The sequence below is a fragment of the Taeniopygia guttata genome, chromosome 25 (assembly GCF_048771995.1).
Source record: "Taeniopygia guttata chromosome 25, bTaeGut7.mat, whole genome shotgun sequence".
Taxonomy (NCBI): Eukaryota; Metazoa; Chordata; class Aves; order Passeriformes; family Estrildidae; genus Taeniopygia; species Taeniopygia guttata.
In genome coordinates, this window is record NC_133050.1 from 6674497 (window position 1) to 6700862 (window position 26366).

Below are 26366 nucleotides of genomic sequence, written 5' to 3' on the forward strand. Positions count from 1 at the left end.
CAAACCAGTGCCCCCAGCACCCCAAACTGGGACAATTCCCCCCAAACTGGGACAATTCCCCCCAAACCAGTGCCCCCAGCACCCCAAACTGGGACAGTGCCCCCAAACTGGGACAATTCCCCCCAAACTGGGACAGTGCCCCCCAAACCAGTGCCCCCAGCACCCCAAACTGGGACAGTGCCCCCAAACCAGTGCCCCCAGCACCCCAAACCGGGACAATTCCCCCCAGGTGGGGTCGGTGCCACCCCAGCCCCCCAGACTGGGTCAGGGTCCCCCCCCAGACTGGCCCAATGTCCCCCCCAGCCCCCCCAAACCGGGCTTGGTGCCCCCAAACCTCTCCCCAGTGCCCCCAGCACCCCCAAACCAGTGCCCCCCCCTTCACCCCGCTGTACATAAGGGGGGGTTTGGGCCCCCTCCGTGTCCCCCCCATTTTGGGGGGGTTTGGGACCTGCTGGGTTGATTTTGGGGGGTGGGGGGGGTTTGGGGGAGGGGCGGTGAAGCCCCCCGGGCTCAAGGCTTTATTTATTTGCTATTTATTGCATTTCCTTTCAGAACTGACTTTTTTTTTCTCTCTTTTTTTTTTTTTTGGTTTTTCTGTCGAAATAATAATAATAATAATAAAAAACAAACAAACAAAAAAACCACCCTAAACCACACCTTAAAAACCCCCCACCGAATTCCCAAATTCCAGAATTTTGAGACCATCCCTGGATTTTGGGGGGACACGGGAGCCCCCCCCAGGGGAAGGAGCACGGCCACGGCCCTCCGGAATTTCCTCAATAAATCAATTTATTTAAAAGAATATGTTACAATTAATTACACTAAAGGGGAACCCGAGGAATGGGAGCAGCTGGAAGAGGGAAAATGGGACAAAGCGGGGGCAGAGTTTTGTTTTTGTTTTTTTTTTTGACCGATTTCTCCCTTTCTGTGTTTTTTTTTCGGATTAAAAAATCCACAGGGAGATGGTTCCGTCGGAATTTGGGGCTAGAGGGAAAATTTGGATCAAAATTGGGTTTTTCTTGGGATTTTACCCAAATTGGGGGGTGCTGAAGGAGATTTTAGAGGGGGGATTTTGGGAATTCCCAAACTTCTCCCAGTTTCCCTCCCCCATTCCGGGGTTTTCCACAGCTCAGGGCTCCCGAGGACAATGGAAATCCAATTAATTACAGGGATCCAATTAATGGAATTAATTCCCAGCTGCTCCAGAGCCGAGGATTTGGGATTTTCCCCCACCCCAAAAAAAAAAAAATCTTCCCCCATCCCGGCTCCAGGGGGAGGAGTGGGGAAAAACCCTTCCAAAAAAGGGAATTTTGGGGAAAATCCCATTTTGGAGCATTCCAGAGGTGGGGAATGAGGCCAGGATTCCCAAATCCACCCCAAACCCCGGCGGGACCGGCTCCAGGCCAGCCCAAAACCAGGGAAAAACGGATTTTCCAGGCGATTTTTATCTCCCAAAACATGGAAAAATCCCACTCAAAACCAGGGGAAAAGGGCTTTTCCATAATTTTTGCTTCTGGGAATTGCTCAGCTGGCGGATCCATGGAAAAATCCCACCCAAAACCAGGGAAAAACGGATTTCCCACGATTTTTCCTTCTGGGAATTGCTCAGCTGCTGGATCCACGGAAAAATTGTGCTCAAACCCAAAGAAAAACAGCTTTTCCATGATATTTTTCCTCCCAAAACATGGGAAAGACCCACTGCTAATTAGGGGAAATCTCTTTTCCAGAGGGTTTTTCCCTCTGGGAGCAGCTCATCCACCCAAGACATGGAAAATTCCTGCTCCAAACCAGGGGAAAAAAGGATTTTCCTGCTGATTTTTCCCTCCTGGGAACATCCCAGCCACTGGATCCGTGGGAAAATCCCGTTCAAAACCAGGGAAAATTAATTTTCCACCTTATTTTCCTCCAGAACTCTGGAAAAAATCCTGCTCAAAACGAGGGAAAATGGTTTTTTCCAGGTTATTTTTCCTGCTTGGACACCCAAGTCATGGATCAAAAGTGCTCAAAAATAGGGAAAATTGGCTTTTTCTGGGTTATTTTTCCTCCTGGGAGCCGCCCAGCCACTGGATCCAGGGAAAAATCCCATTGAAAATTAGGGAAAATTGGCTTTTCCAGGTTATTTTTCCTCCTGGGAGCTGCTCATCCCCATCCAGGGGCAGCCTCGGGATCCTGGAATCTCCCAGATCCCATCCCAAGGAGCCGGGCACACCCAAATCCCTGGGAAAACACCCCAAAAAAGCGAGAATACAAATCCACAAGCGGGATCCTCGTGCCAGGAGAGGCATTTCCTTGGAATTTTACTCCTTTTGGATGTTTTTCCTGGTTTTAATCCCTAGTGATTAAAAAAAAACAGACTGGGAGGAGAAACAGGCGGAAAATCCCTTTAAAAGCTGCTGCCACCCCGTGGGATTTTAAAGGAATTATTCCCACAGATGCCCAGGCAGGAATGGAACATTCCCAGGGCTTTTTCCTGCTTTTTCCTCCCCTTATTTTTCCACATCTGACCCAGCAGAAACAACAATTTTTCAATTCCAGTTGTAAAAATTAAAAAGAAAAAAAAAAAAAATCCCAAAATTCCCAGCCTGGAGCTGGATCTGAGTGGGGAAAAAGGAGCCCCCTCAAGTGGCTTTTCCCAGTTTTTTTTTGTTTTCTTTTTTTCCCTCTGGAATTCCATAGAGATGATGGGCACGAATGGATTTGGGATTAATGAGATTTAGTTTGGGGTGGGGCAGGGCTTTAATACAATAAGGGATTTTTTTGGGGATTTTTTTGGAAAAGCTGCCGGGGTTAAGTGGCCGCGTCCCTTTGCTGTGACCTGACCAGCTGGAAAAGGTTCTGGAAAAGAAGGAAAAGGGGAGGAGTGAAGGGGGCAGAGCTTTTCCCAGATTTATCCTGGCCATTCCCAGCCTCCCAAGGCTTTTCCCAGATTTATCCCAGGTTATCCCCACCTCCAGGAGCCTTTTCCCAAACACTGCAGCTCTTTTTTCCAGCTGCTCCATGAAACCTTCCCCATCCTGGGATTACCCAGTCATTCCCTGTGGGAATCATGGACCAGGAGAAGCTTTTCCCACCGAAAACCACCCGGGAAAGGGAAAAGTTTGGAATTCTCACCTCCTTCCTCCACTTGAGCTCGCAGAAGACTCGCTCGAAGCACTCGTGCATGTAATTGAACTGCCAGGGAAAAACGGGAATCAGGGAAAATCCAGGAGATCCAGGGGGGAACTGGGAATTCTGGGCAGGAGCCAGAGGCTCCAGGAAGGATCCAGCAGCTCCAGACAGGAATCAGGAATTCCAGAGAGGAGTCAGGAGCCTCCTGGTTCTTGTCTGGAACTTCTGGATCCAGCGGCTCCCGGGAAAAACCAGGAGCTCCAGAGGAATTTCAGAGAGGAACCAGGAGCTCCAGGGAGGAGCCAAGAATTCCAAACAGGAGCCAGCAGCTCCAGAGGGGATCTGAGGAATTCCAGGTGGGATTTGAGAGAATTCTGGGCGGGACAGGGACACTCAGGATCCCATTCCCAAAGGGAATTCTAGGCAGGACTGGGGAATCCCACTCACACGTCCCATTCTCGAGGGAATTCTGGGCGGGATTGGAGGGAATTCCACTCACACATCCCATTCCCAAGGGAATTCCCGGTAGGATTTGAGGGAATTCCACTCACACATCCCATTCCCAAGGGAATTCCCGGTGGGATTTGAGGGAATTCCAGGCGGGATTGGAGGGCATTCCGGGTGGGATTTGAGGGCATTCCAGGTGGGATTGGGATACTCACACATCCCATTCCCAAGGGAATTCTGGACAGGTTTTGAGGGCATTCCGGGTGGGATTTGAGGGAATTCCAGGTGGGATTGGAGGGCATTCTGGGTGGGATCAGAGGGAATTCCGGGTGGGACTGGAGGGAATTCTGGGTGGGACTGGAGGGCATTCTAGGTGGCATTGGAGGGAATTCCAGGTGGGATTGGAGGGAATTCCAGGTGGGATTGGAGGGCATTCCGGGTGGGATTGCAGGGAATTCCGGGTGGGATTTGAGGGCATTCCGGGTGGGATTGCAGGGCATTCCGGGTGGGATTTGAGGGCATTCCAGGTGGGATTGGGATACTCACACATCCCATTCCCAAGGGAATTCTGGACAGGTTTTGAGGGCATTCCGGGTGGGATTTGAGGGAATTCCAGGTGGGATTGGAGGGCATTCTGGGTGGGATCAGAGGGAATTCCGGGTGGGACTGGAGGGAATTCTGGGTGGGACTGGAGGGCATTCTAGGTGGCATTGGAGGGAATTCCAGGTGGGATTGGAGGGAATTCCAGGTGGGATTGGAGGGCATTCCGGGTGGGATTGCAGGGAATTCCGGGTGGGATTTGAGGGCATTCCGGGTGGGATTGCAGGGCATTCCGGGCAGGATTGGATTGGGACACTCACGTAGGGGGTGAAGATCTTGACCCAGCGCGGTTTCTTCTCGGCGCGCGCGTACTCGAAGCAGAAGGCCATGCCCTCCTCGTCCGTGTCCCAGCGCTGCATCTCCTCCCACTCGAAGGCGATCACCTGGTTCTGCAATTCCCGAGCCCCCGGTGAGCGGGAACGCCGCGGGGTCCCGGGCAGGGAGCTGGGATCCCCCCGGGAGCCCCCCGGGAGCCCCCCGGGATGGGGACGGCTCAGGGTGAGGGGAAATGGAGGATTTGTCTGGGGTTTAGCACGGGGAGGATTCCCGGAGTTATCCCGGCTGCGCCTCCCAAATCCCAGCAGGGAGCGCCGGGAGATCCCAGGGACGTGCAAATCCAAAGGGGGGAGGCCAGCGATGATCCCAGGGAAAATTCCAGGGAGTTGGGATGATCCCAGGGTAAATTCCAGGGAGTTGGGATGATCCCAGGGTAAATTCCAGGGAGTTGGGATGATCCCAGGGTAAATTCCAGGGAGTTGGGATGATCCCAGGGTAAATTCCAGGGAGTTGGGATGATCCCAGGGTAAATTCCAGGGAATTGGGATGATCCCAGGGTAAATTCCAGGGAGTTGGGATGATCCCAGGGTAAATTCCAGGGAGTTGGGATGATCCCAGGGTAAATTCCAGGGAGCTGGGATGATCCCAGGGTAAATTCCAGGGAGCTGGGATGATCCCAGGGTAAATTCCAGGGAGTTGGGATGATCCCAGGGTAAGTTCCAGGGAGTTGGGATGATCCCAGGGTAAATTCCAGGGAGCTGGGATGATCCCAGGGTAAATTCCAGGGAGTTGGGATGATCCCAGGGTAAGTTCCAGGGAGTTGGGATGATCCCAGGGTAAATTCCAGGGAGTTGGGATGATCCCAGGGTAAGTTCCAGGGAGTTGGGATGATCCCAGGGTAAATTCCAGGGAGCTGGGATGATCCCAGGGTAAATTCCAGGGAGTTGGGATGATCCCAGGGATCTGGGGACATGGGGCAGGGGCAAATCCAAAGGTGTGAGGCCAGCGATGATCCCAGGGTAAGTTCCAGGGAGTTGGGATGATCCCAGGGTAAATTCCAGGGAATTGGGATGATCCCAGGGTAAATTCCAGGGAGCTGGGATGATCCCAGGGTAAATTCCAGGGAACTGGGATGATCCCAGGGATTTGGGAACACAGTCCAGGTGCAAATCCAAAGGTGTCTGGTTGGAGATGATCCCCGAGGATCGCAAGACAGATCCCCAGGGATTTAGGGACAAGGGGCAGGGGCAAATCCAAGTTCTGAGGTCAGGGATGATCCCAGGGATTGGGGAACACGGTGATGCTGTAACACCCAGGGTGTGAGCTCGGGGACAATCCCAGGGATTGGGGATGACCCCAGGGATTTGGGAATGACCCCAGGGATTTGGGGATGACCCCAGGGATTTGGGAATGACCCCAGGGATGGCGGGAGCACCTCGAGCTGCCCCTCCTCGGTGCAGGCGTGCAGTTTGAAGTGGCGGATGCTGATGGCAGAGATGACGTGGCCCTTGCGCCGCGAGTCGCACGAGCAGTGCGGGAAGGTGATCTCGTTGTAGCCCTCGCACGTCCGCAGCATGTTCAGGTACTGCGGGAACAGCCGCGTCACCGGGCTGCCACCGGGACCCCCGGGAATGCACCGGGGTGCCACCCAGTCACCGGGACCCCAGGGAGACACCGGGGTGCCAGGGAGTCACTGGGATGCCAAGGAATGCACCAGGATTCCAGGGAATGCACTGGGACCCCAGGGAATGCACCGGGGTGCCACCCAGTCACCGGGACCCCAGGGAATGCACCGGGACCCCAGAGAATGCACCGGGGTGCCAGGGAATGCACCGGGACCCCCGGGAATGCACCGGGGTGTCACCCAGTCACCGGGACCCCTGGGAGACACTGGGGTGCCAGGGAGTCACTGGGATGCCAAGGAATGCACTGGGATTCCAGGGAATGCACTGGGACCCCAGGAAATGCACCAGGGTGCCATGGAGTCACCGGGACCCCTGGGAATGCACTGAGGTGTCAGGGAGACACCAGGACCCCAGGGAGTCACCGGGACCCCCGGGAATGCACCGGGGTGCCACAGAGTCACTGGGACCCCAGGGAGTCACCTGGACCCAGACACAGGCAGGGATTCCATGGGGACATTCCAGGGATTCCATGGGGACAATCCAGGGATTCCATGGGGACATTCCAGGGAATTCACCCACCATGACCATCTTCCTCTGCTCGCAGAGCTTCTGCAGCTGGTAGGATTTCTCCTCGGCTTTGATGTAGCCTTTCTTGACGTCATCAACGGCCTGGGGATGGGAGGGAAAACGGGATAAAACTGGGAAAAATCCGGGACCTTGGGGTGGTTGGAGAACCTTGGGGTGCCTCAATCCCATAAAAACAACCAAAGCCCCATCCCAGTTTGGGATCAACTGTGGGACCCAAACGCCCTGTGAGGAGTTTTCCCCACCCACAGGGGAATTCCAGGTGGGAATTCTGTACCTGGGGGACCTTGGGGTGGCCTGAGAACTTTGGGGTGCCTCAATCCCATAAAAACAACCAAACCCTATCTGACTTTGGGACCAACTGTGGGAGCCAACCACCCCACAAGGCGTTTTCTCCACCCAGAGGGGCATTCCAGAGGAATTCCAGGTGAGAATTCCTGTTGGGAATTCCTCACCTAGGGGACCCTGGGGTGGCCAGAGAACTTTGGTTGCTGCAATCCCATAAAAACAACCAAACCCTATCCGACTTTGGGACCAACTGTGGGACCCAAACACCCTGTGAGGGGTTTTCCCCACCCACAGGGGCACTCCAGAGGAATTCCAGGTGGGAATTCCGTACCTGGTGGAAGAAGTAGGCCACGGCCAGGTCGTTGTCGTTGAGCAGCGCCTCCTCCTCGGTGGTGAAGAGCCACTTGCGCAGGGTCAGGCACGTCCCCGGCACGGCCGAGGTGTAATTCTGCACGTAGAGCTTGTGGGGGAACTCGTTGGGAGCCAACTTCCGCACTGGGATCGGCCCGGGAAATCCCGGAGAGGCCACGGAATGTCGGGGTCAGGGCGTGGGGAGGACAGGGATGCCAGGAGAGCCAAAAAAAATCGGCCTTAAAATGGGGTTTTCCCACAGGGAGCAGTCAAAAATGGTCACAGATCCTTCCAACGTGACCCCAAATACTCCAGAATGTGCCCAAATCCATCTAGAATGTGCCCAAATCCTTCCAGAGTGATCCCAAATCCTTCCAGAGTGATCCCAAATCCTTTCAGTGACCCCAAATCCTCCCAGAGTGACACCAAATCCTCCCAGAGTGATCCCAAATCCTTCCAGAGTGATCCCAAATCCTTCCAGTGACCCTAAATCCTTCCAGAGTGACACCAAATCCTTCCAGAGTGATCCCAAATCTTCCAGAGTGATCCCAAATCCTTCCAGAGCGATCCCAAATCCTTCCAGTGACCCCAAATCCTTCCAGAGTGATCCCAAATCCTTTCAGTGATCCCAAATCCTTCCAGAGTGATCCCAAATCCCTCCAGAATGTCCCCAAACGCTTCCAGAGTGATCCCAAATCCTTCCAGTGACCCCAAATCCTTCCAGAGTGATCACAAATCCTTCCAGAGTGATCACAAATCCTTCCAGAATGTCCCCAAAACCTTCCAGAATGTCCCCAAAACCTTCCAGAGTGACCCCAAATACTCCAGAATGACCCAAATCCTTCCAGAGTGACCCCGAATACTCCAGAATGTCCCTAAATTATTCCAGAATGATCCCAAATTCTTCCAGAATGACCACAAATCCTCCAGGATGGTCCCAAAATCTTCCAGCGTTATCCCCGAATCCTCCAAAATGATCCCAAGCCCTTCCAATATTATCCCTGGATCCTTCCAGAATGATCCCAAATCCCTACAAAACCCCTGGAATCTGGAGGAACATCCCAAAAATCCCGGATGTGGTTCTGCATGGAGAGCTTGTGGGGGAACTCGTTGAGAGCCAACTTCTGCACTGGGAAAAGCTGGGAAATTAGGAAAAGATCCCCTCAAATTGTGCCAGGGGAAGTCCAGGTTGGATATTCGGGAATATTTCCCCATGGAAAAGGGGATCAGGTGTTGGAAGGGGCTGCTCAGGGCATGGTGGAGCCACTGTTTCTGGGAATTATCCCAAAAATTCCTGGAAGAGGCACTTGTGGGATGGGATTTGGTGGGATTGGCCTCAGTCTCAGGGGGCTTTTCCAGCCAGGACAATTCCCCATCCCTGGGAGTGCCCAATTCCAGCTTGGATCAACCTGGGAGGTCCCAACAGTCCAGCGATCTTTAAGGACCTTTTCCATCCCAAACCATTCCAAGATTCCCTGTCCTGCTTTAATGGGATTTTAGGGATAAATCCTTCCCTATCCCAGGTTATTCCATGGATTCCCCACCCCTGGAATCATCCAAATCCAGGCTGGAGCAGCCTGGGGCGGTGGGAGCCATCCCTGCCCCACGAATTCCACAACCCCACCCCTATGGACCTGCGGATTCCTCCATTCCCATTTTTTTTTTCCCTAAATCCCACGGAATTCCGGGCTCACCGAAGGAGTGGTTGATGACCTCGAAGAGGGCGAAGTAGTTGGCGGTGACGCTGTCCATGCCCACCTTGGCAGCCACCGCCTGGAAAACGCCGGGAAAACGGGATCAGCGCCAGCCGGGCATTGCCGGGAATTCCCTGGCCACGGAAAACCCGGTTGGAACTGGGCCAGCAGAACCAGGCCAGCTTCTCATTCCCATTTTCCTCCCCCATTCCTGGGGGATGTCGAGGCTGTGGGGTCTCCACAATTCCAGCCTGGACACCCCCCAAGGAAAAGGAGTGGGGAAATTCCTGTCTGGGATCATCCCAAACTCGGCGTGGAATTCCTGAACACGCCCAAATCCCGTTCATCCGCAGGATTCTGGAATTCCTGCTCTTTGCCATCTCCTTTTTCCAAAGGGTCTGCCCTGTGTTGTTTTATTCCCCATAATCCGTGGATCCTGTGGATCCCAATCCTCAAAAAACGGGGGAAAATCCAGGCGGGAAAAGAGGAAATTCCAGGTGGGGAAAAAAGGAAAAATCCAGGTGGTGAAAGGAAAATTGAGGTGAAAAGATGGAAGTTCCAGGTGGGAAAGGTGGAAAATCCAGGTGGAGGAAAGGAAAATCCAAGTGGGAAAGAAGAAAGAGAAATCCAGGTGAGGGGAAGGAAATTCCAGCTGGGAAAACAGGAAAATCCAGGTGGGGGTGGGGAAATTGAGTTGAGGGGATGGAAATTCCCGGTGGGAAGGGCAGTTCCAGGTGGGAAAGAGGAAAATCCAGGTGGTGAAAGGAAAATTGAGGTGAAAAGATGGAAGTTCCAGGTGGTAAAGGTGGAAAATCCAGACGGGAAACAGGAAAATCCAGGTGGGGGTGGGGAAATTGAGTTGAGGGGATGGAAATTCCCAGTGGGAAGGGCAATTCCAGGTGGGAATGGGCTCACCTGGTACACCTGGTCCGTGGTGCTGTTCTTCTTCACCCTCACCGTCACCGTGGTGACGTCTGGGAGCGCCACCCGCAGCTCCACGTCGGAGACGCCGTTGTAATTCTGGGAAAAAAGGGAAAATCCCCCCAAAAAATCAGGAAATCCCTCTTTTCCAGCGGTTTGTGATCCCTCAAAATCCCCCAGTGGGAATTCAGCGTGGGAGGAGGGATGGGGTTGGATTCTTCTCACCAGGGGCAGGATGAGGGAATGGCCAGGGAGCTCCAGGTGGGATTTTTGGGAAAATTCCCCCTTGGAATTCCTTCATCCCTTCGTGGGCACTGCGGAATTGCCACCCCGGGAATTGTCCCAAATTGGGGCTTTGGGACCAATTCACCCCCTGGAATTCCCACTCATTCCCTGGATCCTGAAGGATTGTGGGGTTTGGAGGAATTCTGGGAGCTTGGGGTGCCTCAATCCCATTAAAAACGGGCAGAATCGTCCCCAAAACCTGTGGATGTGGCACCTGGGGACAGGGATCAGGGGTGGCCTTGGGGACGGTTGGACGGGAGGGGTTTTCCCACCTTCAGGATTCCATGGAAGGGTTTTTTTCCATGGAATTCCGCGGGATGACGTCACCCACCTCGTCCGACTCCGACAGGAACTCCTGCATGATGTCGCTCTCGCCGATGACCCGGATGGAGCACACTGCGGGACACGCGGGATGTCACCCGGAATGTCACCCGGACACGGGAATGTCCCCTCCAGGGGCAGCCCGGCAACCTCCTCCCTCATCCGGAGGGAATTCCTGCACCTGGGCCACCACTAACCCCCTGTTCTCCGTGTCCTGGTGTCCCTCACGGATCCAGACCCTCTCCAAGGTGGATCCACCCCAAAATCCCACCCAACCACCCCAAACCTCCCAGAGCAAACCCACAAATGGACCAGGAATCCCCCCTGGGAATGCTGGTGAGGGGTTTTGGGATGAGGGATTTTGGGATGAGGCAGGATTTGGGATGAGGGATTTGGGTGACGGGTTTTGAGATCAGATATTTTGGGATGAAGGATTGGGGTGAGGAGGGATTTTGGGATAAGGATGGATTTAGGGATGAGGATGGATTGTGGGATGAGGGATTTTGGGCTGAGGAAAGATTTTGGGGTGCGGGATTGGGGTGAGGAGGGATTTAGGGACAAGGATGGATTTTGGGGTGCAGGATTGGAGTGAGGAGGGATTTAGGGACGAGGAGGGATTTTGGGGTGCAGGATTGGGGTGAGGATGGATTTAGGGACAAGGAGGGATTTTGGGGTGCAGATTTTGGGTGAGGATGGATTTGGTGATGAGGAGGGATTTTGGGATGTGGGATTTGGGTGAGGATGGATTTAGGGATGAGGAGGGATTTTGGGGTGAGGATGGATTTAGGGGTGAGGAGGGATTTTGGGATGTGGGATTGGGGTGAGGATGTATTTAGGGACGAGGAGGGATTTTGGGGTGCAGGACTGGGGTGAGGAGGGATTTAGGGACGAGGATGGATTTTGGGGTGCGGGATTGGGGTGAGGAGGGATTTAGGGACGAGGATGGATTTTGGGGTGCGGGATTGGGGTGAGGGTGTATTTAGGGACGAGGATGGATTTTGGGGTGCGGGATTGGGGTGAGGGTGTATTTAGGGACGAGGATGGATTTTGGGGTGCAGGATTGGGGTGAGGGTGTATTTAGGGACGAGGAGGGACTCCGGGAGCACCGCACCCTTCTCCAGGTACTCCTCCAGGCCCCTCCTGCGGGCGTCCAGCTGCTGCTCGGACAGGGAGAACGGCCACTTGCCAGGCAGGCGCGGGAAGGTGAAGTTGGCGAATTCCCGCTTCAGGTTCTGGTGCAGGATGGCGAATTCCCGGTAGCGCTTGGAGCACAGCTGCCTCCCGGCCATGTAAACGTTGTACACCTGGGGAGAGAGCCCCCAGAATTCCCAAATCTTCCCCAAATCTTCCCCACAGCCGTGCCCCGCCCTCCTGGACAGAGGGGTTTGGGGAGAGAGGAGGGAATGCACTGAGACTGAAATGGGGGGTGTCCCTGCTGATCCCGGTATTCCAGGAATCAGGAACCCCAAATCTTGGGATTCAGGATCATGGATACTTCCCACGAGACACTGAGAAGTCCCAAACTCCCCATTTTCCATGCAAAGCTCAAAATCTTGGGATTTAAGTTCCTGGCTCCTTCCCATGGAATGCAGAGAGAATCCCAAACTCCTCATGTTGCATCTGAAGTCCCAAATTATGGGATTTTAGGCCAAATCCCACTCTGGGATTTCAGCATTCCTATATTCCAATGTATTCCAACACTGCTGTATCCCTATGTTCAACATTCCAACATTCCCGTATCACAACAGCCCTATATTGCTATACTCCAACATTCCTATATTTCAAAAATCCTAAGTTTCAATACTGCTAAATTTCAATATTCCACAGGCCTGTATTCCTATGCTCAACATTCCAACATTCCCATAACAGCCCTGTATTCCTATACTCCAACATTCCTATACTCCAACATTCCTATATTTCAATTATCCTATATTTCAATAATCCTATATTTCAATAATTCTATATTCCAATAATCCTATATTTCAATAATCCTATATTTCAATAATCCTATATTTCAATGTTCCACAGCCCTGTATTCCTATACTCCAACATTCCTATATTTCAAGAATCCTGTATTTCAATACTCCTATATTTCAATAATCCTATATTTCAATATTGCTAAATTTCCATATTCCACAGGCCTGTATTCCTATGCTCAACATTCCCATATTTTAATAATCCTATATTTCAATACTCCTATTTCAATATTCCTCAATTTCAATATTCCACAGCCCTGTATCCCTATTCTCAACATTCCAACATTCCCATACCATAACAGCCCTATATTCCTACACCCCGATATTTCAACACCCCGACATTCCAACCCCGCTACTTAGCGCCAACAACCCCCGTACCCCCACCAACAAACAAAACCCCAAACCCACGGATTTTCCCCCAGTTCCCAGGGGGAAAAAGCCTCACCACGAACTTCTCCCCGCTCTGCTCCACGTGTTTGTAGGTGGGGATGGAGATGGGCACCGCCTGCTTCTCGCTGTAGTCGTAGAAGGGCGGCCCCAGCGGCTCCTCGGGCGGCTCCAGGCTCTCGGCCTCGTGCGGCGGCACCGACAGCACCGTCAGCACCAGCTCCTTCTCACCGGCACGGATCAGATCCACCACCTGCTTGTGCGTGGCTCCTTCCACGTTCACCCCGTTCCTGCATGGAAAATTATCCCAAATTCCCATGGAGCCCATCCACCACCTGCTTATGTATGTCTCCTTCCACCTTCACCCCCGTTCCTGCATGGAAAATTATCCCAAATTCCCATGGAGCACATCCACCACCTGCTTGTGCGTGGCTCCTTCCACGTTCACCCCGTTCCTGCATGGAAAAATATCCCAAATTCCCATGGAGCACATCCACCACCTGCTTGTGCGTGGCTCCTTCCACGTTCACCCCGTTCCTAAAGGGAAAAATATCCCAAATTCCCATGGAGCACATCCACCACCTGCTTGTGTATGTCTCCTTGCACATCCACCCAGTTCCTAAAGGGAATAAATCCCAAATTCCCATGGAATTCCCATGGATCAGATCCACCACCTGCTTGTGCGTGGCTCCCTCCATGTTCACCCCGTTCCTAAAGGGAACAAATCCCAAATTCCCATGGAAATACTGAAGATATTCCCAAGCCACCTCCAGAGAACATTCCTGACATTCCCAAGAACCCCATGGTCTGGATCTGGCTTTGCCCAGAAAATCGGGATCACGCCTTGGCCAACCTGCTCAGGAAAACTCATCCCAGTCAATCCCAAAACTCCTGAAGTCCCAAGGAAGCGCTTTAGACCCAAGACATTCCCAAGCCACCTCCAGAACATTCCTGAATTTCCCAAAAGCTCCATGGCCTGGATCTGGCTTTGCCCAGAAAACATGGATCAAACCTGCCCTGGAAATCTCATCCCAAGAAATCTCAAACCTTCTGGAGACAATGGAAAATCCCACAGAAATACAGAAAATATTCCCAAGGCACCTCCAGAGAACATTCCTGACATTCCCAAGAACCTCATGGAAAGGATCTGGCTTTGCCCAGAAAATCTAGATCAGTCTCCAGCTCTCCAAGAGAAGGGAACAGCTCTGACCAGTCCCATCCATTTTTATGGAGTTTTTCCTCACAGAAAATCCTGGAAAGGTCAGATCTCCACTTACAAATCCAGGTGAGAGATCCACGTCTCAAAAATTCCAACTTTTCCAGGAGCTGGACAAGTTTCCTCCAGCTCCAACACTACCCAAGGCTATCCAAACCCATTGGAGTTTCCGTTATCATTCCAGGGAAAAGGGATAATGGAGCAACCCTCAGATGTTTTCTCCCTGCGCCAACAGCAAATTCTGGGAAAGGGGCACGGACAGGACCCAGAATTCCCAAAAAGAATGAATTCCATTCCCAAAAATGCCAGCTCCCCATCACTCCCAGAGGGTCTTCCCAAGCTCGGATGCTTCCCTGCTCGTGCCTCCAAGGAGCAGGAGGAGTCAGAATTTTGGGATGAAGTCACCATGGCAATGGAGGCTGGAATCCAGGAATGTTAAATCCAGGAGGGAAGCGCAGCAGCCGCGGCTCCACAGGATCCAGGAGCTTCTTCCCAAGAAAAAGGAACACTGGGATGATTTGCTCCTCAAGCTTCTGGCTCCACTTGGAGCTGGAAAATGGATCCAGGTGTTGCTCTGATCATTCAAGGAATCCAGGGAATGCGAGGGGAGCAGGGAAAGGACATCAAGATCCAAGAGATGACACCAGATCCAAGGGATCCTTCCTGCTGGGAAGGTGGATCTGCAGCCACGATTCTTCCACGGGATGGCAAGTTGAGGAGAGCCATTCCCAGCAGCATTCCAGGAGCAAATTCCTCTGATAAATCCCTATTTTGGGAATGTGGAAGGGGTTCCACAGACACCTTCCCAGTGCTGCACCTGTTCCAGAGGTTTCCCTGCTGCAGGAATGAGTCTGGTGGGATCCAGGATCCCCCAGCCCGGCCCACAGCACCTAAATCCGGCCGTTTTCCCACTCAGCTTTAGGGATAAATCCCTTTTTCTTCCATTCTGTCCTTTCCCAAGCAGCTCCGAGCTTCTCTTCCCAGTGGATCGGTGATAATCGGCATTCCGGGCGTTAATCAAGAGCTCAATTAGCTCCCATTGTCCATCTCCAATGCTCCCGGAGATTCTGGAGCATTCCAGAGCCTTGGGAAGAAGGCACAGGGAGGAGCTGGGTGCTGGATCTGGGAGGGAAGGATGGAAAAAGGACCTGGGATCACCCAGGCAGCACCTGGAGCATCTGTTGGTGTGGGATGAGGATCAAAAAGAGTGGATTTTTCATGGAAAACACGCTTGGATGGCTGCTCTCCGGGGTTTTCCAGGATAGGGATGAGCTGTGGAGTGCCAGAGCCACAGGTGAGCGCCCACATCCCAAATATCCCCCACAAATCCCAGCAGGAATTCCTCAGGAGAGGAACAACCTCCTCGCTCCGGCTCTTCCTCCTCGGGGAATATTCCAGGAGGTGGGAAGGAAATCCTGCACGGAATCAACACCCTGAACATCCCAAAGCCAGCCGGGCCTGGATTTTGGGGAGTTCCCTCCGGAGGAACCGGGGTGAGCGGATTTCCCGCCCCGATCCCGCTGCTCCGGGAAAGGACGGGAAATCGGGGCTATTTTGGGAATCCCGGGTTATTGTTTCCTCCAGGGCTCGGGATTTTCACGGATCCGAGGAAAATGAGGGGGGTTTCATGCTGCCAGAACAGGAATTTTGGGGTGGTTTCTGCAGCAATTCCCATATTCCAGCACTGGGAATGCTGGAATATGGGAATTGGGTAATCTTGGGATATAGAAAAATAGGGATGTTGGAATGTAGGGACATTGAATTTTGGGAATATTGGTATATTGGAATATAGGGAAATGGGAATATAGCAGTGTTGGAATACTGGGATATTGCAATACTGAAATATTGGAATATCGAAATATTGAAACATAAGAATATTAAAATATTGGAAAGCAGGAATATTAAAAACCTGAAACACAGGAATACTGAAATACTGGAATATTGAAATATTGGAATATTGAAATATAGGAATACTGAAATACTGGAATATTGAAATATTGGTACACAGGAATACTGAAATATAGGAATATCAAAATATTGGAATATCAAAATATTGGAATATCAAAATATTGGAATATCAAAATATTGGAAAATTGGATTGCTGGAATATTGAAATATTGGAAAACGGGTGTTGGGAAGTATTGGAATGCAGGAACACTGGATTATGAAAATATTGGGATACAGGAATACTGCAATATTGAAATATTGGGATACATAAATATTGGAATAGGGCAAGAGACAACCAGGACACAGGGACAAATTAAAGCCACCTCTCCTAGGAAATAAATGGATAAACCAAGAGGAAATTCCCAATCCTTCCAAAATTCCTCTCTCTCATGCCAAACCCAGCGTTTTAAATGTTCCCAAAACACTCAAAAATGAGGGAAAATGCCATAAATTTCATCCCAGCACCCACAAAACCCTCCCCCCTCAGCCTGGGAACGCTGCTCCCCCAGTTGGCACATCCAGGTGCAGAATTCCCCCTGCTCCCAGCGCTTTTCCCACATGGAAAAATCAAAGAATCGGGAATTTGGGTCAGCTGGGGCAGAGCCAAATCCCAGCTGGGATTTCTGCGGGATTCAGGCAGGTCCTGACAGCTCCTCACAGCCCTTGGACTTCCAGAGCTGGCAGCAAAACATTCCTGCAGCTGGGAAATCCCTGGAATTAATCAGTAATTGGACTTCACCGACCCGGAGCGAAGTGCGAGGCTGGGAGGATCCAGAGATCCCTGAAAACCAACCCCCACCGCTGGGATTTGAGGGATTTCAGCCCCAAAACAGCTGCAAAGTTTGAGGGGTTTTTTGGGGGAAAGGAAGACGAGTTTCCATACAGCAGGAATATTCCCATGGGAAGGTGTTTTCTGGGACAAAGTTACAATTTTGGGGGTTAAAAAGCAGCAGCTGGAGAACACCAGAGCCAGGAGTGGGAAGGAAGTGTCTCCAGGTTGGAATCCAAGGGGTTTATCCCTAAAATTAGGGGCTCCTTTGCCCTCCCCAGGATGGTCCTCACACTGAAATCCAAGGGGTTTATCCCTAAAAACTCCCCCTGCCCTTCCTAGGAGTCTCTACACTGAAATCCAAGGGGTTTATCCCTAAAAATGCCCCCCTGACCTCCCCAGGAGGATCTCCTGTTGAAATCCAAGGGCTCCCCCTTGAGAGGCTCCCCAAAACCCCCAGTGAAGGTTGGGGGGCTCAATATGAGCTCAGCCTGACTCCTCAGGACCCCCCAAATTCTCCTCACGGGCCGGGGGCTCATGCCCCCACTCATGCACCCTCAGCAAAGAATCCTCAGCCCCCTCAGGACCCCCCCAAATTCTTAAAAGGGGCTGGGGGGGTCTCACCCCCTGTCATGACACCCTCACCAAGGGAGCATTAGACCCCTCAGGGCCCCCCAAATTCCTAAATAGGGGTGGGGGTCTCATGACACCCTCACCAATGGACCCCCAGCCCCCTCAGGGCCCCCCAGATTCCCACCAGGGCTCCTCACCAGAGGACCCTCAACAACCCCCAAACCTCAGCAAAGGCTGCTCAGCCCCCTCACGACCCCCCAAAACCCGCGTTTCTCAATCCCCCTCATGACAGCAGAGCCAAAGGCCCCCCGAGCCCCCTCAGCACCCCAAGAGAGCACCAAGGGCTTGGTGTCCCCTCAGCCCGGGGCCCTCAGAGCCCCCAGCCCCCTCAGAGCCCCCTCAGAGCCCTCAAGAGTCTCTCAGAACCTCCTCATCCCCCTCAGAGCCTCTAATCCCCCTCAGAGCCCCTTCAGAGCCCCCTCATCCCCCTCAGAACCTCTAATCCCCCTCAGAGCCCTCTCAGAACCGCCTCATCCCCCTCAGAGCCCCCTCATCCCCTTCAGAACCCCCTCATCCCCCTCAGAGCCTCTCAGAGCCCCCTCATCCCCCTCAGAGTCCTCTCAGAACCCCCTGAGCCCCCTCAGAACCCCCTCATCCCCCTCAGAGCCTCTAATCCCCCTCAGAGCCTCCTCATCCCCCTCAGAGCCTCCTCATCCCCCTCAGAGCCCCTTCATCGCCCTCAGAGCCCCCTCATCCCCCTCTCATCCCCCTCAGAGCCTCTCAGAGCCCCCTCATCCCCCTCAGAACCCCCTCATCCCCCTCAGAACCCCCTCATCGCCATCAGAGTCTCTCAGAGCCCCCTCATGCCCCTCAGAGCCTCTCAGAGCCCCTCATCGCCCTCACCCCCTCAGGACCCCCTCCCCGTGTGTGTGCGGGGCGCGTTCCCGGGGCCGGTGCCGGGGGGCTGTGGGTGGGCGGCCCCCCCGTACTCACACCTCCAGGATGCGATCCCCCTTGCGCACCCCGGCGCGGTCGGCGGCCCCTCCGCCCAGCACGGCGCTGACGTGCTGCAGCGGCGCGTACAGCTCGCCGTTGATGCTGCGCAGCTGCCCGCCTTCGCTCACTTGCCCGCGGACGTTAAAGCCGTAACCGGACTCGGACTTGACGATGCGGACGACGCGGGGCCCGCCCGGGGGTCCCTCCCCGGCTCCGTTCCGCGCCCCCGGCCGCGCTTCGCCCTCCTCGTCCGCCATCTTGGCGTCCGCGCAGGGCGCGCGTCACGAGACTGGGCCCGCGCCGGCCGCCGTAGGGATCCACCCCTCCCGTCCGCGCCGCGGGGTGCGATGGGAAATGGAGTCCGCGGAGCGGCCGAGAGCCGTTAGCGCACCGCGGGCCGCGGGGGGTGATGGGAAATGTAGTCAGAGAGACGGGGAGGCGGAGAGAGTGCGACGCATGCGCTGTGCGCGTGGGAACGGGGGTGTTGCCATGGGAACGGGGCTGTTGTCATGGGAAGGAGGGGCTGTTACCATGGGAACGGGGGTGACAGTTGCCATGGGCTTGGGGGGCTGTTACCGTGGGAATGGGAGGGGCTGTTGCCATGGAAACCGAGGGGCTGTTACCGTGGGAATGGGGGGGGGGGTGTGGGCAGGGGAATGGCTGTTGCCGTGGTAATGAGGGGCTGTTGCCATGGGAACAGAAGGGTGTTGTTGCTATGGTAATTAGGGGCTGTAGCCATGGGAATAGAAGGGTGTTGTTTCCATGGTAATTAGGGGCTGTTGCCATGGGAATGGGGGGTGTGGGCGGGGAATGGGAGGGGCTGTTGCCATGGGAACAGAAGGGTGTAGTTGCCATGGTAATGTGGGGCTGTTGCCATGGGAACAGAAGGGTGTTGTTGCCATGGTAATGAGGGGCTGTTGCCATGGGAATGGGGGGGGTGTGGGCAGGGGAATGGGAGGGGCTGTTGCCATGGGAACAGAAAGGGTGTTGTTGCCATGGTAATGTGGGGCTGTTGCCATGGGAATAGAAGGGTGTTGTTGCCATGGTAATGAGGAGCTGTTGCCATGGGAACAGAAGGGTGTTGTTGCCATGGGAACAGAGGGGTGTTGTTGCCATGAGAACAGAAGGGTGTTGTTGGCGTGGTAATGAGGGGCTGTTGCCATGGGAACAGAAGGGTGTTGTTGCCATGGGATTGGGGGGCTGTTGCCATGGGAACAGAAGGGTGTTGTTGCCATGGGATTGGGGGGCTGAGGGCATGAGGACAGTCGTTTGCTGACATGAGAACGTTGCCATGGAAACAAGCCGATGTTCCTATGGAACGGGGGTGTGTTGCCATGGAAACGGGTGGTTTTCCTGGGAACGGGAAGGGGACGCTGTTCGGGGTGTCCCTGGGGGTCCCTGCCAGGCCTGGGCGGGCTGAGGGTCTCGGGGGTCCATGGGCATCACCACCAGGGCTGGGGGGTGTCAGGGTCTGGGGTTCACCACCGGGTCCCACCAGGGTCCCCAGTTTGTACTGGTGTGGTTGATGAATTTCCCAGTAAAGAGCTGTTGTTTCTTTTAGTGCATTTTTTGGCATGGAAACCCCATTCATTGGCCATCAGAGCGAGGAAGGTGCAGGATCCTCCCAGGGTCCTCAGGTGGAGGAAACATTCTGGGGGAAATATTTGGGATTTATTCCTTGTCAGGGTTTTCCCTGGAAATTGTTCCTTTTGTGACCCTTTGGATTCTGAACTTCGTTGTTGTGCTGTTGGTTTTATTCTATTTCTGTTTAAGGAATTTTTTCTTCTCTCAGCCTTTGGGTTTTTGGTGTTTCCACGGGGAGGGAGAGAGGCGGTTTTTAGTTTTTAGGCACGTGTGGGCACCCATGGGTGGGGGCACCCAGTTCCCCTCAATGTCACAGCACATTCTCGTAGATGTCACCGTGTTCCTGATGTCGCCCGTGGTGTCCCCACAGCTCTGCGTAGGTCACCTGGGGGTCCTGGGGTGTAGTGGCACGGGGGGACACTGCGAGAGACACGGGATGTGGCATCGGGGTGGGGTGACACCCATGGGTGACGTGTCCCTGTGTGTGTGTCCCCCCCCGTACTCACCCCCTGTCCTCTCGGTGGTCACAATTTGGGTGTACAGCACCTCCCCCTCCTCTGGGGGGGCTGAGGGATTTGGGGGGGCCCTGAGGGGATAAAGGGGATGTGTGGGGAGGGATGGAGAGTTGTGGGGTGGGGGGAAAAGGGGAATCGTTCCTGGAGACCCCCACTCACCTTTCCTGGTGTTCCCTGGCGGCTGCAGAGGAAAGAGGGGAGGGGTCGCTGTGGGGTCCCCGAGCACTGACCCCCCTCAGGATTCCTGAACCCCCACGGGACCCCCAATTCCCCTCAGGACCCCCAAACATCCCTGGAGCCCCCCAGAATTCATGAACACCCCCAGTGCCCCCGAATAACTCAGCCTCAACAACCCAAAGCTCGGCAGGGACAGAGACCCCCCAAACACCCCCAGGGGTGAGAGAACCCCCAAAATCCCTGCAGGACCCTCCAGCCCCTCCCCAAAATCCCTGCAGGACCCCCAGCCAAGGTCACAGTTCAGGGGTTCCCCATCATTCCCAAATTCTGGAGGCCTCTCCAGCTCCCTGGGACCCCCGTGCCCCCATTGTCACCCACCCACTCGGTGCCACCGGTGCCAGGCCACAGTGACACCCACGAGCAGGACCAGGAACAAAAGGGCCCCACCGACCCCTGCGGCCACTGCAAGGAACAGAGGGGGACACATCAGGGTCACCCATCACCCAGGGGTGCTGCACTCCCTGGTGACCCCGTGTGACCCCACCTGTGTCCCCGTGTCCCCGCGGTGTCACCTCCAGTGCCACCTCCGTGCTGAGCGCCTGGAACACGCGGTGCCCGTCCTGTCCCAGCTGGTTGGTGGCCACGCACTGGTAGGTGCCCGAATGTCCCACCTCGATGTCCCCAAGCTCCAGGAGGGGACCCTGGGCCACCACCTGCCCGTTGTGCCACCAGGTGAAGGTGACAGGGGCTGAGCCCACCTGCACCGAGCAGCGCAGGGTGACGGGGTCCCCTGCGCGCACCGGGGGTGCCAGGGGACCGGGGGTGATGGTGGCATTGGCCACGGGCACTGCGGGGACACAGACAGGGCTGGCACGGGCGGGCGGGATGGGGGTGCCGCGGGTGGGGTCACCCCCAGCCCGGGGGTCCCGCTCACCCAGCACGGTGACATTCAGGGGGTCACTCTCGGCCACGCTGTCCCCGCCGCTGACCCGGCACCGGTACTGGCCGCTGTCGTTGTCCCCAACGTGCCGCAGCTCCAGGCGGGGCCCGGTGCCCAGCGGTGCCCCCGAGCCCTCCCGGTGCCAGGAGAAGGACAGGGGACCTGTCCCCTCGGCCACCGCGCAGCTCAGCACCAGCCTGTCCCCAAGTGCCACCTGTGCCCCGGGGGGCTGCGCCGACAGGGACACCCCCGAGGGCGGGACCCCTGCGGGACGGGGGGACACCAGGGGACAGTGAGGGACCGGGGGGGGGGGCGGGGAGGGGACCCCAGTGAGGGAGAGGGGGGGCAGAGATGGGGGGGCTTGGAAAGAACCCCGAGGTTCGGGGGGGGACATTGGGAAGGGGTGAGGGGACCCAGGGAGGGGATGGGGGGACCTGGGGACAGTGGGGGGACCCGGGGAGGGATGAGGGGGACCCGCGACAGGGATGGGGGACCCGGGAAGGGATGGGGGACATGGAAAAGGTGTCGGGGAAGGATGGGGGTCCCCAGGAAGGGCTGGGGGACCCGGGAAGGGATGGGGGGACTCGGGGTGGGATCAGAGAAGCGATGGGGGGTCCCGGGACACGGATGGGGGGACCCGGGAAGGGATGGGGGACCTGGGGTGGGATCGGAGAAGGGATGGGGGGTCCCGGGAAGGGAACGGGGGGACCCGGGGTGGGATCGGAGAAGGGATGGGGGGTCCCGGGAAGGGATGGGGGGACCCGGGGTGGGATCGGAGAAGGGATGGGGGGACCCAGGGTGGGAGCGGAGAAGGGATGGGGGGACCTGGGAAGGGATGGGGGGACCCGGGGTGGGATCAGAGAAGGGATGGGGGGACCCGGGAAGGGATGGGGGGCATGGAAAAGGTGTTGGGGAAGGATGGGGGTCCCCAGGAAGGGCTGGGGGGAGCCGGGAAGGGATGGGGGGACCCGGGGTGGGAGCGGAGAAGGGATGGGGGGACCCGGGAAGGGATGGGGGGACCCGGGGTGGGATCGGAGAAGGGATGGGGGGACCCAGGAAGGGATGGGGGACCCGGAGAAGGATGGAAGGAGCTGGGGAGGGAGCCGGGCAGTGATGGGGAGAGCCGGGGATGGTGTCAGGGAGGGCTGGGGGTCCCCAAACTGGGCTGGGGGTCCCCAGACGGGGCTGGGGGTCCCCAGACGGGGCTGGGGGACCCGCGGAGGGACCCTGGAAAGGATGGGGAGATCGGGGAAGGGATGGGAGGAAGGACCCGGGAAGGGATGGAGGGACACGGGGTGGGATCGGAGAAGCGATGGGGGGACCCGGGAAGAGATGGGGGGACCCGGGGTGGGATTGGAGAAGGGATGGGGGGACCCAGGAAGGGATGGGGGGACCCGGGAAATGTGTCAGGCAGGGCTGGGGGTCCCCAGGTGCTATTGGGGGTCCCCAGGTGCTATTGGGGGTCCCCACGCAGGGACCCGCGGAGGCCGTGGGGGTCCCGGTGCCCATCCCCGCACTCACTGCGCACCGTGACGCGGAGCCGGGCGCTGCTCTTCCGCACGGCCCCATCCTCGGAGCGCACCTCGCAGCTGTAATTCCCCGAGTGGGAGACCCCCACGGTGGGTACCAGCAGCTGTGGGGACCCCCACGAGCCCCCCACCATCTGCCCATCCCGGTAAAACACGTGCAGGAGGGGGGCTCGGGGCCGCAGGGGGCTGGGGGTGCTGAGGCAGCGGAGATTAAGGGGGGACCCCTCGGTGGGCTCGGGGGGACCCTCCAGCACCGGCACCGAGAAGAGCTCTGGGGAGGAGAGGGGAGGGGGTTTGTGAGCACGAGTGGGTGCGGAGGGGCTGTGGGGGTGTCGGGGTGGCGGCTGTGGGGGGCTCACCCTGCACTGTCACTGTCACCGCCTGTGACTTCTTCCAACCCCAATATTCCACCCAACCCTCGCAGCTGTAGCGGCCGCTGTGCTGCAGCCGCAGAGGTGACAGTGACAGCTCAGTGCCACCATGGTGCCACCTCAGTTTCTCCTCCTCACGGTAGAAGGACACCGAGGTGACCGTGTTGTCCCACCAGCCCCGGCAGCGCAGTGTCACCGTGTCCCCCTCCAGCAGCGCCCGCGCCGGCACCTGCAGCACCAGCCAGGCTGGGGGACAGAGGGGTCCTGTCACCCCCCATGGCACCGGGACCCCCCATCGGGTCACACCGGGGGTCCCCAACTTCAGCACGGGGTCCCCTCGGAGCAGGGGACAGGCTCTGGGCACACCATGGAGCAGAGCCCACCCAAACCCCTCCGTGTCCCCAGGGTGCCAGGCTGGGGACACCCAAACCCCTCGGGGACACCCAAACCCCTCGGGGTCCCCGCGGTGCCAGGCTGGGGACACCCAAACCCCTCGGGGACACCCAAACCCCTCGGGGTCCCCGCGGTGCCAGGCTGGGGACACCCAAACCCCTCGGGGACACCCAAACCCCTCGGGGTCCCCAGGGTGGCAGGCTGGGACACCCAAACCCCTCGGGGTCCCCAGGGTGCCAGGCTGGGGACACCCAAACCCCTCCGGGTCCCCGCGGTGCCAGGCTGGGGACACCCAAACCCCTCGGGGTCCCCAGGGTGCCAGGCTGGGGACACCCAAACCCCTCGGGGTCCCCAGGGTGCCAGGCTGGGACACCCAAACCCCTCGGGGACACCCAAACCCCTCCGTGTCCCCAGGGTGCCAGGCTGGGGACACCCAAACCCCTCCGTGTCCCCAGGGTGCCAGGCTGGGGACACCCAAACCCCTCCGGGTCCCCGCGGTGCCAGGCTGGGGACACCCAAACCCCTCGGGGACACCCAAACCCCTCGGGGACACCCAAACCCCTCGGGGTCCCCAGGGTGCCAGGCTGGGGACACCCAAACCCCTCCGTGTCCCCAGGGTGCCAGGCTGGGGACACCCAAACCCCTCGGGGTCCCCAGGGTGCCAGGCTGGGGACACCCAAACCCCCCTCACCATCGGAGACAGTCACAGGGGAGCTGAGCTCGGTGCCAGGTTTGTCACACGTGTAGGTGCCACTCTTGGTGACAGTGATGTGGTCACGTCCCCGCTGTCCCCAGCGCTGCCCGTCCTTGTACCAGGTGGTGGCACCGGCTGTCCCCAAGCCCTGGCAGGTCAGTGTCACCCGGTCCCACCGCACCGCCGGCACCCAGGGGGGCTCCACGAGGAGCTGGGGGGTCCGGGCACCTGTGGGTGACAGGGGACAGCAGCCTGCCAGGGCCACCACGGGGCTGGGGACAGCGGGGTGGGGACATGGCACCCCCAGGACTCACCAGCGAGGCCGAGGGTCTGGGCTGGAAGGGAGAAGGGACAGGGCTGGGTGGGGGTGGCACCGTGGGGACAGTGCCACGGAGGGCACAGAGTGTGGGGGCTGTCCCCAAAGTGTCCCCGTGGGGAGAACTTTCAGTTCTTGTGGGAAAGTGCTCGGGGACTGTCCCCAGCAGGTCTGGAGAGGCTCCCAGGGGACAGCTCGGTGTCACAGCTCGGTGTCACAGCTCGGTGTCACAGCTGCCCACGCGCCACGTTCGGGTGGCACGGACACCTCCGGGACGGGGACACCCCCGCCAGCCCCATGGCCCTGTCCCCGTTGTCCCATCCCGGTGGCACCTTGTCACCATGGCCACCTCCTCATGGTGCTTGTCCCTTTCTGTCCCTGCGCTCCTGTCCCCCTGTCCCTGTCCCCAGAGCTGCCCCAGCACCAAGGTGCCAAACCCCACATCGCTGTCCCCAAATCCCTGTCCCCATCCCTGTCCCCAAATCCCTGTTCCCAAATCCCTGTCCCCATATCCCTGTTCCCATCACTGTCCCCATCGCTGTCCCCAAATCCCTGTCCCCAAATCCCTGTCCCCATGGCTGTCCCCAAATCCCTGTCCCCAAATCCCTGTCCCCATCACTGTCCCCATCACTGTCCCCATCACCGTCCCCAAATCCCTGTCCCCAAATCCCTGTCTCCATCAGTGTCCCCAAATCCCTGTCCCCAAATGCCTGTCTCCAAATCCCTGTCCCCAAATCCCTGTCCCCAAATCCCTGTCCCCATTGCTGTCCCCATCACTGTCCCCAAATCTCTGTCCCCAAATCCCTGCCAGGCCAGTGCCCGGGGCACTCACCCCACAGGAGCAGTGCCACCCTCCCGGCCATCCCGGTGTCCCCGGCCATGCCGAGTGGCTGTCCCCGGCCCAGGGCCACCTGTCCCCAGCGCGGTGGCCCCGGAGGCGAAGGGGAAGGAAGAGAATTTACATCCCGTCCCCACTGGGGGTGGCACGCGGTGGGGGCTGGGTGGGGACAGGCTGGGGACAGGCTGGGGGGCACACGGTGGGACAGGGGGGTCCCAGGGGTGGGGGGCTCAGGGGGTTTGGGGAGACAGGGATGGGGGTCCAGGGGAAGGGGGGGTGCCAGGGATGGGGGTCCAGGGGAATCGGGGTCCCAGGGGAATGGGGGTGCCATGGGGATGGGGGTCCCAGGGGAAGGGGGGGTCCCAGGGATGGGGGTGCCATGGGAATTGGGGATCCCTGGGCTGGGGGTGGCATGGGAATGGGGGTCCCAGGGGAATGGGGGGTCCCAGGGATGAGTTTCCAGGGGAATTGGGGTTCCCTGGGATGGGGGTGCCATGAGAATTGGGGGTCCTGAGGAGGGGGTGCCATGAGAATGGGGGTGCCCTGGGCTGGGGGACTCAGGGATGGGAGTCCCAGGAGTGGGGGGCTCAAGGGATTTGGGGTCCTGAGGAAGGGAAACCCTGGGGATGGGGTGCCATGGGAAT

The 26366-nt window shown here is 57.1% G+C and overlaps 2 protein-coding genes across 7 annotated transcripts; both read right to left on the reverse strand.

Moving 5' to 3' along the window:
- Positions 1 to 2348: 2348 nt before the first annotated feature.
- SNX27 (sorting nexin 27) lies at positions 2349 to 18672 on the reverse strand. Of its 2 annotated transcripts, XM_072918443.1 has the most exons (13): positions 18363 to 18672; positions 13539 to 13575; positions 12923 to 13117; positions 11613 to 11805; positions 10512 to 10576; positions 9890 to 9994; positions 8975 to 9053; positions 7261 to 7424; positions 6636 to 6725; positions 5867 to 6016; positions 4416 to 4544; positions 3112 to 3171; positions 2349 to 2835 (listed from the first exon to the last, which is right to left on the reverse strand). In XM_072918443.1, exons 1-13 carry the CDS (start codon positions 18620 to 18622, stop codon positions 2788 to 2790), a joined length of 1575 nt encoding a protein of 524 aa, XP_072774544.1. In that variant the 5' UTR covers positions 18623 to 18672; the 3' UTR covers positions 2349 to 2787. The 2 variants fall into 2 exon arrangements, with proteins under 2 accessions (XP_072774544.1, XP_032608781.1); XM_032752890.3 differs by lacking the exon at positions 13539 to 13575 and having other exon boundaries at positions 12923 to 13154; positions 18363 to 18671.
- A 1237-nt stretch (positions 18673 to 19909) lies between these two features.
- On the reverse strand, positions 19910 to 25801 carry LOC115498406 (Fc receptor-like protein 4). Of its 5 annotated transcripts, none has more exons than XM_072918437.1 (11): positions 25717 to 25801; positions 24883 to 24903; positions 24566 to 24796; positions 23470 to 23727; positions 23103 to 23381; positions 21576 to 21845; positions 21214 to 21488; positions 21020 to 21103; positions 20624 to 20645; positions 20456 to 20535; positions 19910 to 20369 (listed from the first exon to the last, which is right to left on the reverse strand). In XM_072918437.1, the coding sequence occupies exons 1-10, from the start codon at positions 25763 to 25765 to the stop codon at positions 20474 to 20476; spliced, it is 1551 nt and encodes a 516-aa protein (XP_072774538.1). In that variant the 5' UTR covers positions 25766 to 25801; the 3' UTR covers positions 19910 to 20369; positions 20456 to 20473. The 5 variants fall into 5 exon arrangements, with proteins under 5 accessions (XP_072774538.1, XP_072774535.1, XP_072774539.1 ...); XM_072918434.1 differs by having other exon boundaries at positions 21186 to 21488; XM_072918438.1 differs by lacking the exon at positions 21214 to 21488.
- Positions 25802 to 26366: the final 565 nt, after the last annotated feature.